The sequence below is a fragment of the Anopheles funestus genome, chromosome 3RL, assembly GCF_943734845.2.
Source record: "Anopheles funestus chromosome 3RL, idAnoFuneDA-416_04, whole genome shotgun sequence".
Taxonomy (NCBI): domain Eukaryota; kingdom Metazoa; phylum Arthropoda; class Insecta; order Diptera; family Culicidae; genus Anopheles; species Anopheles funestus.
In genome coordinates this window covers 51,998,023-52,011,114 of record NC_064599.1, presented here as the reverse complement: position 1 = coordinate 52,011,114, position 13,092 = coordinate 51,998,023, and the positions used below count along the sequence as shown (strand labels likewise).

The window sequence follows — 13,092 nt, the reverse complement described above, 5'->3', positions numbered from 1 at the left end:
TTGTCCTGCTATCCTGCGGTTTAACTCCGGCTTCACCCTTTCCGCTTCACGGCCAAACTCTTTCCATCAGCTGATCGACTCGATGGGATTCACTACGCACAAAACACAAGGAATAGAATTAATTCACTTATCACAATCACTAGTTTTCACATTACTTACCGGAGCAAAGAATCACTTCACAAAACACGATAACGCTTGCGCACACACCTCCGCCTCCAGCAAAGGCCAAACTCATATGAATACGCCAAAGACAGGGCAAAAGCAATTTTGCAGTGAAAGAAAGGAGGCAACGAAAAACAATATAGTGCCACACTCCTCGACAGGCTTCGAAGTGTGGAACCAAAATTTGTCTAACACTTCGAGTATGCGACCGTTCAGGTGTGGGGTGGGTTGGTGACGCAGGTTGCGGTGAAGGTTTACATAGAATATGGGAGCGTGTGTGAATGAGGTAGGGTGGTGGAGTGAGAGTTTGTCGCACGATCGCTCGAAAGTGAGGGTCAGGGGTAGCGAGAATGAAGAAATTTCCCCCCTCTCATGCGATTTCTGCCAAGTGGGTAGCGCCTATTGAAAATGGAAGGAAACAGAAAAGAGTAACGCTACCAAGGTTGGAATTGTCGGGCGCTTTATTACTGTGCCATTTGTGGAAAAAAACTACAGAGCAGCTTAAAACGCGACATAAAGTGCACATTTTGGGTGGATTCAACGATAGTGCTGCATTGGATAGCTGGAAATCCGTCGCGATGGAAGCCGTTCGTCGCTAATCGTATCTTGGAGATTCAGCACATCGCAGGCCAGAGTAGATGGTACCATGTAGCGGGTGCAGACAATCCAGCGGATATTATATCCAGGGGAATGAGCCCTAGCCAGCTGAAGGAAAATGAAACCTGGTGGCATGGACCAAAATGGTTGTGTCAACCAATCAACTGGGTTGAGCAGACCAATGTACCGAATGCTGTGTTTTCTCCAGAAGAGATGGAAGAACGTTCCATAGCAATGGCTGTTAGCAACAGTGGGGTGAATCCCATTTTCGGTCTTCGATCATCGTATCCAGCATTATTGAGGATGGTAGCATATATCCTTCGATTCCGGTACAACAGCCAAAGCGTAAATCGAACCCAGCGTCGAAAGGGAATATTATCAAGCAACGAACTACAGAAAGCTGAAACCACATTGATTCGTATTTCACAAACCGAAAGCTTTGCAGAAGATATCGCTGATATCCGACGAGACGGGCAAGTGAAGCATAAGTCCAGCTTAAAGGCACTTGCTCCTGTATTGAAAGATGGTATATTACGTATAGGCGGTAGATTAAGAAACGCTCCAGTATCAGAAACGCGCAAACATCCGATACTACTCGACTCAAAACACCCTCTAACGATCCTCATCATGCAATCGTACCATCAACAACTATTGCACGCGGGCCCGCAACTACTAGTAGCTACGATTCGGGAAAGGTTCTGGCCTTTGCGAGTGCGCAATCTAGCACGACGGGTGGTACACGAGTGTGTGAAATGCTTTCGCAGCAGACCAACTACGATGCAGCAGATAATGGGTGATTTGCCATCAGAAAGAGTCACTCCAACAGCGACATTCGCTAATACCGTAATTGATCTGTGTGGACCGCTATGGTATCGACTAGCACCACGGAAAGCCACCCCTATGAAATGTTTTGTCGCAGTGTTCATCTGCCTGGTGACTAAAGCAGTACACTTGGAACTCGTAGCAGATTTGTCAACCCAGGCGTTTATTGCAGCACTGAAGCGTTTCGTTGCAAGGCGAGGAAAACCAAGAACGATATCCTGTGACAACGCAAAAAACTTTCGTGGAGCAGAACGAGCCTTGAAGGAGTTAGCTGGCCTTTTCGACATGCAACAAACGAAACACGCGATTACATCGCATTGCGTCAACGAAGGAATCGAATTTAAAATTATTCTTCCACGCGCACCGAACTTTGGAGGTTTATGGGAAGCGGCGGTTAAGAGTTTCAAGAGGCATTTAAAGGCAACAATTGGCGCAACCATCCTGTTAAAAGAAGATCTCGAGACGCTCATCATCCAAATCGAAGCCTGCTTAAACTCTCGACCACTCACACCAATGTCATCCGACCCCGAGGATTTAGAGGTACTGACACCTGGTCACTTCCTTATTAATCGTAGTTTAGTGTCCATTTTAGAGCCATCGTATGCTGACATCAACATCAACAGATTGGATCGATGGTGGTTATGGAACATAACGGTGTTCCAAACCGTCAAGCGAGGATGCGTTCCTCCGCTTTTCAAAATTCAAAATAATGCGTGCGTTTTGAGACGCACTTGATCCGATGACCTCGTGTTCGCACGTCAGATATCGATGTGTCATATGGGAGCGTGCGTGGGAGAGAATTTGATGCGTGAAATTCTCTCACCGCATCCTGCGTGAGTTAGTATTTAAGCTGCGTGCGATCGATGATATGCTCTCTTGTTCGGTGCGTTAATTGCTAAACAAAGCAAGTGGCAATAAATTGTAACGTGTTTTAATTGACGACTTCGCTCTTATTTTTTTCTTTGACGGACGGCTACGTGTGCGTAAAACACGATGGCAAAAGAATCAAGAGTTCCTGAGACGCGTATGGAAGCAATGGCAAACCGATTACTTGTCGGGACTACAATCGCGGACGAAATGGAGTAGCAAACGGGACAACATAAAGGAAGGGACGATGGTACTCGTGAAGGAAGACAATTTACCTCCGCTGAAATGGGCCACTGGTAGGATCACTCTAACATACAAGGGTCAAGATAATCACGTGCGAGTTGTTCAAGTTAAAACAAAAGACGGAGTGTATCGACGGGCAATTTCGAAACTGTGCATATTACCGGGGCAAGACAAATTAGAATTTGAAAAGGAATAGTAGAAAGTCGAAGACCTTTCCACGGGGGGCGAAATGTTAAGGATGAGGATTGAGCATCGAAGTGAAGGAATCAAGCAGGAAGGATAAACGCCGCTCACGAGCGATCCTGAGTGCGTATCGGGTTAGGATTAGATTTAAGATAGAAGTTAAGAATAAAGTAGTATTGTAATAGAAGCAAAACCGAACGATCGCCAATTTATTTCCTCGTCTACAATTTCACTAACAATGTCCAGTAGTTAGATGTCACGTTAGATAAACGACTAACAATTAACTTTTTAAAAACACATATAGGAAAAAAAATTGCTCTGGTGAAAAAGTATTAAGACCCCTACACTGCTTTGTAAATGTATAACAAAAATGTTAGACTAATTGTTCTGTATGCTTCGCCGATCTGGACAAATTGCGCGGCAAACTATATGAAGAAACTCCAAGTATTTCAAAACAAATACTTGTAGGAATACGATGGAAATAATTCAGAGCTTTATTTTGAGTTCAGACTCGTTTCTTTCTCCTACGTACATAAAAAGTATTTTGAATTTGTCTCCTTGGCATAGTAATAAAAAATAGTCAACAGACTAAACTAACCCACACCAAACTTTAAAAAAAACTACAAACTTGAAAATTGAGAGTAAAATAGTTGTTGGAATACGATTCACGATTTGTAGCCTAGACGGAACAAAATACGCTTGTTTAGAATAAATCAGGGGCAAAAAGGCTTGTTGCTCTTTTCTTCTCTCTACGTTGCATTACATCAACTATAGTCGACCAAGGGGTAAATATTCTTACAAGAAAGAAACACACGCAGTTGAAACAAATAGTTTTTGCATTTTTTCCTTACCAAATATTTTACAAATTCAATGAAGAAAAACTGCAAGACGTAGTCGTATAGTGAAGTTTATGAGCATTTTGTTAAGGTTTAAGTATACAACACCAGAGTCAATGTAATTTATAAATAGGAAACAAGTTCGAATAATAAACAATGTACTCATTATAAATATATCAGGAGGAATAGACAAGTGAAAATCGTATTTGATATAATAATATTTTAAGCAATTAGTGAATAAAATTGCTTCTTTTACTTTTAAGTATTTACTTTTAGTTTTATATTTTTTTATTTACGTTAAAGCCAACAAGAGAGAGAGAGAGAGAGTTTTTGGTATAACTTACATAAACGTATGTAAAGGTGTGCTAAATCATCGGACATAGTTTGCAATGCAATATCAATTTAAATACATTTTTAAAACAGAATTCACCAACAACTCTAGAGAATCATCATTAGAATAAACATGTGCAATTGAAACAAGAGCTTCAATGAAAGAAGAATTCGAACCTGTTATGCTTCAATTTACCGTCCGTGTTGCGTTCAGCTACAAAGATTAAGTCCACAAATCACCAACTTCTTTCCTTTTTGAATGCGACACTTTGCAGCTTCTTTTCGTCGTTCGTGAGGAATGACTTAAACTATTTTTTATTTATTTATATTACACGATTATTGATTTAGTCGTATCGTCAACCTCAAAGGGCTGCAGTGAGTACAATTTTTACAAGGCATTTCCTTCTTGTCCGTTGTCTTGTCGCGGGCATACAAATCACTAAAACTAATATTGTATTTTTTATAACGGCCAGTACATATTGCGCTTACACCGCTAATTATATAACATACCAGTTCTTCTGGTGAGTCACAACGGATAACACAATTTCATCAGCGACTTCTATTTGTATATGTGTAGGAGAAAAGAAGAAAATGTTAGGTGGGCACGCGCTGTAATTATTCTAGCGATTTAACCCAAAAAATAGCGCTAAGGAGGTGTGCGCAGACAGTCGCATGGGAGCAGCGCAACGAAACGGTTGCAACTCAATAATGCACTGCATTCAACCTACCCACCTAATATTCCTTCATATGTAGTTTCTTTTTCAACGATACCAGCATTTGCCATATCTCCGGTCATCTCCATTTCTTCGTCATTTGTGGGCTTGTCTGGTGTCCCTCAGGGAAGTGCACTTAGTCCTATCCTTTTCTCCCTTTTTATCAATGACTGCATCAATGTTCTCCCAATTGATGGACATCTCCTTTATGCTGACGATACAAAAATCTTTCTTCCCGTGTCCTCGTCCTCCGATTGTCGATCTCTCCAGAGTTTTGTAAACAATTTCTATCTGTGGTGTTTGTATAATGGGTTGGTGCTCTGTCCACCTAAATGTTGCGTCATCTCTTTCGGGAGACCTGCTGCTGCCCGGCTGTCTTGGAATTATTATATATGCGGTAATTCCGTCCTTCTCAAACCTGTGTTGGGGTAAGAGGTGGGACTTATCATCATCATCATTATGCGCTTGGCTTCGGAAATTCGCGATCCTCTTTGTCTTAAGGCACTGTACTGTTGCTGGGTTCGGTCCGTTCTTGATTATGCCAGCGTCGTGTGGACTCCAGCTGGAGGTACTGCCATGCAGAGACTAGAAAGAGTTCAGAGGAAATTTACGCGCTTCGCATTAGGTAGATTTCTTCACGGTTACTCAGTTCCTGTACCCTCTTATTCTCTCCGCTGCCGTTTGCTGGATTTAATAGAAATTGAATCCCGCCATTGGCAAGCGCAATCCTACTTCATTGCCTGCATCCTTTCCGCCGATTTCGATGTTCCTTCCCTTTTATCTTTCCTACCACTGTATGTTCCTTCTCGCAGACTTCGCGACAGGCCTCCCATCCTTATTCCAACCCGCCGTTCGGTTTTTGGCCAGAATGATCCTGATCGCTTCTTTTAACAGAGACCATGACCTGTTCGATTTCAACGTTCCCATTTCCCACTTCCGCACTCGCCTTCTTAATAATTCCTTAATAATGCCCTGGTTATTGAACCGAAAAAAATACTTACAATTGTCATATCGATAAAAACCGTCGTCGCGCAGCGCTGATGCAATAGCTTCATGCTGCGTTTGGTTTTGTAATTTATGCGAAATTTCTTTCGAATAAAACTTCCCGAGACAGGTGCAGTACACGCCGGCTCGAGCACTAATTTCTGAAACATCCACCCCAGGGTACTTTGAGACATACTCGTTTATTGATTAAAATTAACGATCTTAAATACTAGATTTTTGCTGACTTATTAATAATGTTTAACCTACGCGCACCACCTGTTGCTGCCTTATTTTGTCGTTACTCGGCACCCAAATTGTCGTTGTCGCAAAGCCGTGGTAAAGGTTTGCGTGGTGCGTGCGATCAACGATGCATCAGCATTTTGGGCTGCGATTGATCGTAGCACCCAAATTCCCAAATTGTTGACATCGCGAAATCCGCGGCACCGGCGCGAAACTCGATCAACCGCTTCTCCCAAAATGCCGATGCAGCTCTTATGTCTCGCACCACGCGGTGTGCGCTTCTAACGGAGTGACCCTGTCGGCGACAGTTAGCTTAACACAACACCTATAACTTCTTTCGTGCCGCAAATCGCACACGTTTGCGTTGCTACCTACTTCAGCATAATTGTTGGGTTCTAAGTGTATTTGGATGAACGAAGTTGTTTAATTTCTGGAGTTGCAATATGGTATATAGCTTAAGCCTTGGTGTGGTTTAAAACTGTTAATAAATCGAAATTAAACTGTAGAGCAGGTATGATACAGGATTGTAAAAATTATTTTTCAGTTGGCATGTCACAATTAATGCGGAGACCAGCTAATTCAAGTAGATACAACAACGGTTAATCAACGATATCGAGACTATTATTAAAAAGTATGAGTATGAGTTAGAAAAAAGTAGTAACTACACTATCATCTAGTCAAACCATTGACCAGGTATGCTGAAAAGAAGTGGGCATTGTTTTGAAATGCTATCTGCAATAAACGATTACTCTCTTCTGCTGAAAGCATCCATCGAAAGTCCAATCGTAATGCAAATTGTTCAATTAAACCATCCATATTATTTTTTGTACAGAACTCCAACACAGTTAAAGAATCAATATCTTCATAGGGAGAAAATATATCGAGGTGTTTTTCAATGAGCAAGTGTTCTACTACACGTTTAAGAAGTTGGTTTGCAATTTTTTTGGTGTTTTCACGAGAATGTAACCATTTTCCATAATCATGTGCATTAGTCAACAAATCTTTTATATTATTGCACAGTATTTGTTGGAGCAAAGTGTCCTCATTTACTGTCCCTCCGCAACATAAAATGTTATGGAATGTTGTGGGGTACTTCGTTGCAAATGCGTAATCTGAAGCGAGCTTATCTTTCATATTTATAAACTGGAGAGGCATTATACCTAACAATAATTGTTCAATTGCTTCTAACGGGCAAATCACTGCCAAATGTAGCGGTAATCGACCTACCGAAACCTTCACGAGTGTTGACGAAGGATACTTCGAAACTAAAGCACGGACCTGTTGTACTGATTCATTGATTACAGCCATGTGAATATCACATCCTTCACTATCTCTTACAATCATGCGATTGAATAAGCTTTGAGTTCGCTGAACCGTTCCATTCCAATATTTCCTCGATCGGAAAAAGCTCTGGCTTTTCATGCGATGTTTGTTACTGTATATCCAAGATGCCGCGAAATATTCAGCAAATATGCGAAGAGTGAACTCAGGATTGTATCCTTTAACACCCTTAATGATGTCAGACTTCTCATTGCCCTGAGCTACATCCTGCATGCATCGGATAGCTTCTTGTAATTCCTGATCGGACAAAAGACTAGTTAAGTCGTCTTCCCTGAATATAGCAAACATTGCCAACAAGGCATGTTGATTTTTGTTCAATTTATTGGTCTTTCCATTATTTAAATTCATTATTGGATATTTCTAACATGAAACCAATCTATTCCGCAAAATTTCAGTAGGAACTCCAATATTTTGGTCGAACGATCTTCATCCTGATTAAACGCAACATAGTGAAACACATTCCATCCGTTTCTTGTATTTACCTCTGCAGGATCAAATCCTTTGGCAATCATACAATGCAGCATGAAGAAGCAACCATTTTGAGCAGTCATATGTAGCAAACTTCGACCTTCATCATCGGTAGTATGCCGATCTGTTGTTTTGTCAAGTAGATATATGAATGCAGACATCGATTTTTCATGACAGACTTCATAGCCTTTCGGTAACAATCTCATGACCATCACAATAATTCTATTAGTAATGACCATGTTCGTCTTCTGAACAATGTATTTTACTATCTGGATGTTTCCCTCATGTACTGCTTTAGCAAGAAGAGCTTCGACGAAGTATCCTATATGCAGGATATCTTTTTCGTCGTATTCAGGTAACGATAATTGAACGTTATTAGAACTCCGTACGCAACAAACCTTTGGATAATCATCTTTGTCGAGCGATGGTATGTTGTTGTTACTAGGATCATGAATGTCCTCGACAATCTCTACATCTTCAATCACAGTAATATTGAGTTGGTAGCAAAGTTGGTGAAAAATAATTTTGAATGAATTCATATGTTTTTTGCTGAAGGTGAATTTAAGAGCAGCAATGAGTTCAGCAGTGTCATTTACTTTCGGAAGGACCATATTGCACTCATCGATGAAATACAACAAAGTATCATGTGCTTTATTCTCTAGCGCTATTTGAAACAACCGATTCGATTGATCGGATGAAATATTTCGTTGATGTCCTGTTTGATTCATAAGTAGTTTTACAATACTGAGCATATTAATTCCTGTACAGAACTCTAGGATTGTCAAGTTATAAAGTTCCTCACGAAGAGAGAAGACGTCAAGATGTTTTTCGTTGAGCAAATATTCCACCAATTGAATGTGTAGCTGATTTGCAATCTTCTTCGTGTTTTCGTGAGAATGTAACCACTCTCCATAGTTATGAGCATCAATCAGTAAATCGCGTATATCATTTGATATGATTTGTTGAAACAAGGTGTCTCTATTCACTGCCGCTCCAGCAGTCATTAAATCGTTTGTTGTAATATCATAGCGACATGCAAATGCATAGTCTAAAGCACTCCATTCGAAGAGTTCATCTTTCGCATTGATAGATTGAAGAGACATTATTTCTATAAGAAATTTTTCTATTGCTTTTAATCGGCCAATAACTGCCAAATGAAGCGGTAATCGACCTACCGAATCTTTCACGAGTGTTGACGAAGGATACTTCGAAACTAAAGCACGGACCTGTTGTACTGATTCATTGATTACAGCCATGTGAATATCACATCCTTCACTATCTCTTACAATCATGCGATTGAATAAGCTTTGAGTTCGCTGAACCGTTCCATTCCAATATTTCCTCGATCGGAAAAAGCTCTGGCTTTTCATGCGATGTTTGTTACTGTATATCCAAGATGCCGCGAAATATTCAGCAAATATGCGAAGAGTGAACTCAGGATTGTATCCTTTAACACCCTTAATGATGTCAGACTTCTCATTGCCCTGAGCTACATCCTGCATGCATCGGATAGCTTCTTGTAATTCCTGATCGGACAAAAGACTAGTTAAGTCGTCTTTACTGAATATAGCAAACATTGCCAACAAGGCATGTCGATTTTTGTTCAATTTATTGGTCTTTGCATTGTTTGGATTCATCGTTGTATTGATGGATTCATTATTGGATGTTTTTATTTTGTCCGAATCGACCAACGTGTCCAAATGATGAAACCAATCCATTCCGCAATATGTCAGTAGGAACTCCAATATTTTGTCCGAACGATCTTTATCTTGATTAAACGCAACATAGTAAAACACATTCCATCCGTTTCTTGTATTTACCTCTGCAGGATCAAAACCTTTGGCAATCATACAACGCAGCATGAAGAAGCAACCATTTTGAGCAGTCATATGTAGCAGACTTCGACCTTCATCATCGGTAGTATTCTGATCTGTTGTTTTGTCAAGTAGATATATGAATGCAGACATCGATTTTTCATGACAGACTTCATCGTCTTTCGGTAACAATCTCATGACCATCACAATGAGTCTATTAGTGATGACCATGTTGGTCTTCTGAACAATGTATTTGACTATCTGGATGTTTCCCTCATGTACTGCTCTAGCAAGAAGAGCTTCGACAAGGTATCCTTCATGCAGGATATCTTTCTCGTCGTATTCAGGTAGCGATATTCGAACGTTATTAGAACTTCGTACGCAACAAACCTTTGGATAATCATCTTTGTCGAGCGATGGTATGTTGTTGTTACTAGGACCATGAATGTCCTCGACAATCTCTACATCTTCAATCACAATAATATTGAGTTGGTAGCAAAGTTGGTGAAATATAATTTTGAATGTATTCATATGGTTTTTGCTGAAGGTGAATTTAAGAGCAGCAATGAGTTCAGCAGTGTTATTTACTTTCGGAAGGACCATATTGCACTCATCGATGAAATACAACAAAGTATCATGTGCTTTATTCTCTAGCGCTATTTGAAACAACCGATTCGATTGATCGGATGAACTATTTCGTTGATGTTCTGTTTGATTCATAAGTAGTTTTACAATACTGACCAGATTAATTCTAGTACAGAATTCTAGGATTGTCAAAGTACGAAGTTCCTCAAGAAGAGAGAAGACGTCAAGATGTTTTTCGTTGAGCAAATATTCCACCAATTGAATGTGTAGCTGATTTGCTATCATCTTCGTGTTTTCACGAGAATGTAACCACTCTCCATAGTTAAAAGCATCTATCAGTAAAATGTTTAAATGATTTGATATGATTTGTTGAAACAAGGTGTCTCTATTCACTGCCGCTCCAGCAGTCAGTAAATCGTTTGTTGTAATATCATAGTTGATTGCAAATGCATAGTCTAAAGCACTCCATTCGAAGAGTTCATCTTTCGCATTGATAGATTGAAGAGGCATTATTTCTATAAGAAATTTTTCCATTTCTATTAATCGGCCAATAACTGCCAAGTGTAGTGGTAATCGACCTACCGAATCCCTCACGAGTGTTGACGAAGGATACTTCGAAACTAAAGCACGGACCTGTTGTACTGATTCATTGATTACAGCCATGTGAATATCACATCCTTCACTATCTCTTACTATCATGCGATTGAATAAGCTTCGAGTTTGCTGAACCTCTTCATTCCAATAACTCCAAGACCGGAAAAAGCTCTCCCTTTTCATGCGATGTTTGTTGCTGTATATCCAAGATGCCGCGAAATATTCAGCAAATATGCGAAGAGTGAACTCAGGATTGTATCCTTTAACACCCGTAATGATGTCAGACTTCTCATTGCCCTGAGCTACATCCTGCATGCATCGGATAGCTTCTTGTAATTCCTGATCGGACAAAAGACTTGTTAAGTCGTCTTTACTGAATATAGCAAACATTGCCAACAAGGCATGTCGATTTTTGTTCAATTTATTGCCAGTATTGGTCTTTCCATTGTTTGGATTCATCTTTGTACTGATGGATTCATTATTGGATGTTTTTATTTTGTCCGAATCGACCAACGTGTCCAAATGATGAAACCAATCCATTCCGCAATATGTCAGTAGGAACTCCAATATTTGGTCCGAACGATCTTCATCCTGATTAAACGCAACATAGTGAAACACATTCCATCCGTTTCTTGTATTTACCTCTGCAGGATCACAACCTTTGGCAATCATACAATGCAGCATGAAGAAGCAACCATTCTGAGCAGTCATATGTAGCAGACTTCGACCTTCACCATCGGTAGTATGCCGATCTATTGTTTTGTCAAGTAGATATATGAATGCAGACATCGATTTTTCATGACATACTTCATCGTCTTTCGGTAACAATCTCATGACCATCACAATGAGTGTATTAGTAATGACCATCCCTGTGAGCAATATCCCATACAAAACTGAGTTACCCGCGAGGCTGAAACAAGGCTGAAACAAGGCTGAAAGGCAGTCAACGTTTCAGCCTCTTTTGAGTGATTGACAGGCGCTCTCGCTCACTTGCATTGCCATCTCTTTTCTATGATTTCTTTCAGAATAGTGATAGTGATGGACACGATATTTGTGTGACAACGATGAAAATTATTTTTACTTGCTTTATTTTTCACATTAAATACAATTTTATTACTTTTTCATTGCACTTTGCTTAATATTATAATTTTTTAATCACTAAACACAGCTGCTTTCCATCTTTGCGCTGTGATTTTCCAACGGATCTTCGATGCACCAACGACGCCGGCTAGTTGTTTTTCTCTTCCTTACTGGTTGAAATGAAACTGTGAAACTGGAAAGAAAATCGTTATTAGTAAGATTTTAGCCAGCATTGCCAAATTAAACACATTAGCATACCTTTTATCAATATATTCAGCAAATATCCCTTATTTTCTCGATGGCTTCTCGGCACGCGTCTGTTGCTGCAAAGCGATAACACAAACTGAACACGATCGACGGCATCACTAACTGTGTGCTTGCGTGTGTGTGCACTTCTCCTATAGAAGACGGTTCGTTTCAAACCCTGCGAGCAAGGTAACTCATTTTCGGTCAGTTTTAGCATGCCGCCTCTGTTACTCCTACACGAAAAAAATGCTCGTGCTCCCTCTTCTAGTCCTTTGCCTTTGAAACGAACCGTCTTCTATAGGAGAAGTGCACACACACGCAAGCACACAGTTAGTGATGCCGTCGATCGTGTTCAGTTTGTGTTATCGCTTTGCAGCAACAGACGCGTGCCGAGAAGCCATCGAGAAAATAAGGGATATTTGCTGAATATATTGATAAAAGGTATGCTAATGTGTTTAATTTGGCAATGCTGGCTAAAATCTTACTAATAACGATTTTCTTTCCAGTTTCACAGTTTCATTTCAACCAGTAAGGAAGAGAAAAACAACTAGCCGGCGTCGTTGGTGCATCGAAGATCCGTTGGAAAATCACAGCGCAAAGATGGAAAGCAGCTGTGTTTAGTGATTAAAAAATTATAATATTAAGCAAAGTGCAATGAAAAAGTAATAAAATTGTATTTAATGTGAAAAATAAAGCAAGTAAAAATAATTTTCATCGTTGTCACACAAATATCGTGTCCATCACTATCACTATTCTGAAAGAAATCATAGAAAAGAGATGGCAATGCAAGTGAGCGAGAGCGCCTGTCAATCACTCAAAAGAGGCTGAAACGTTGACTGCCTTTCAGCCTTGTTTCAGCCTTGTTTCAGCCTCGCGGGTAACTCAGTTTTGTATGGGATATTGCTCACAGGGAGGGATGTTGGTCTTCTGAACAATGTATTTGACTATCTGGATGTGTCCCTCATGTACTGCTCTAGCAAGAAGAGC

The 13,092-nt window shown here is 40.2% G+C and overlaps 2 protein-coding genes across 7 annotated transcripts in view; one reads left to right on the top strand and one right to left on the bottom strand.

Moving 5' to 3' along the window:
* The window catches only part of LOC125767221 (uncharacterized), an 82,365-nt gene extending 79,844 nt beyond the window's left edge, over positions 1-2,521 (top strand). For 2 of the 3 annotated variants that reach the window (XM_049433576.1, XM_049433575.1), the window contains exon 2: positions 415-2,521. In XM_049433576.1, coding sequence (XP_049289533.1) covers positions 853-2,316 — 1,464 coding nt within the window. In that variant the 5' untranslated portion in view covers positions 415-852 and the 3' untranslated portion in view covers positions 2,317-2,521. The remainder of the gene's footprint in view (positions 1-414) is intronic. The other variant, XM_049433577.1, reaches the window with a different exon arrangement.
* The window catches only part of LOC125767227 (uncharacterized), a 133,898-nt gene extending 123,154 nt beyond the window's left edge, over positions 1-10,744 (bottom strand). For 2 of the 4 annotated variants that reach the window (XM_049433582.1, XM_049433583.1), the window contains exons 1-2: positions 9,607-10,744; positions 7,211-7,800 (exon numbers count right to left, since the gene is read on the bottom strand). In XM_049433582.1, coding sequence (XP_049289539.1) covers positions 7,666-7,800; positions 9,607-10,719 — 1,248 coding nt within the window. In that variant the 5' untranslated portion in view covers positions 10,720-10,744 and the 3' untranslated portion in view covers positions 7,211-7,665. The remainder of the gene's footprint in view (positions 1-7,210; positions 7,801-9,606) is intronic. The other 2 variants (XM_049433584.1, XM_049433585.1) reach the window with 1 other exon arrangement.
* Positions 10,745-13,092: the final 2,348 nt, after the last annotated feature.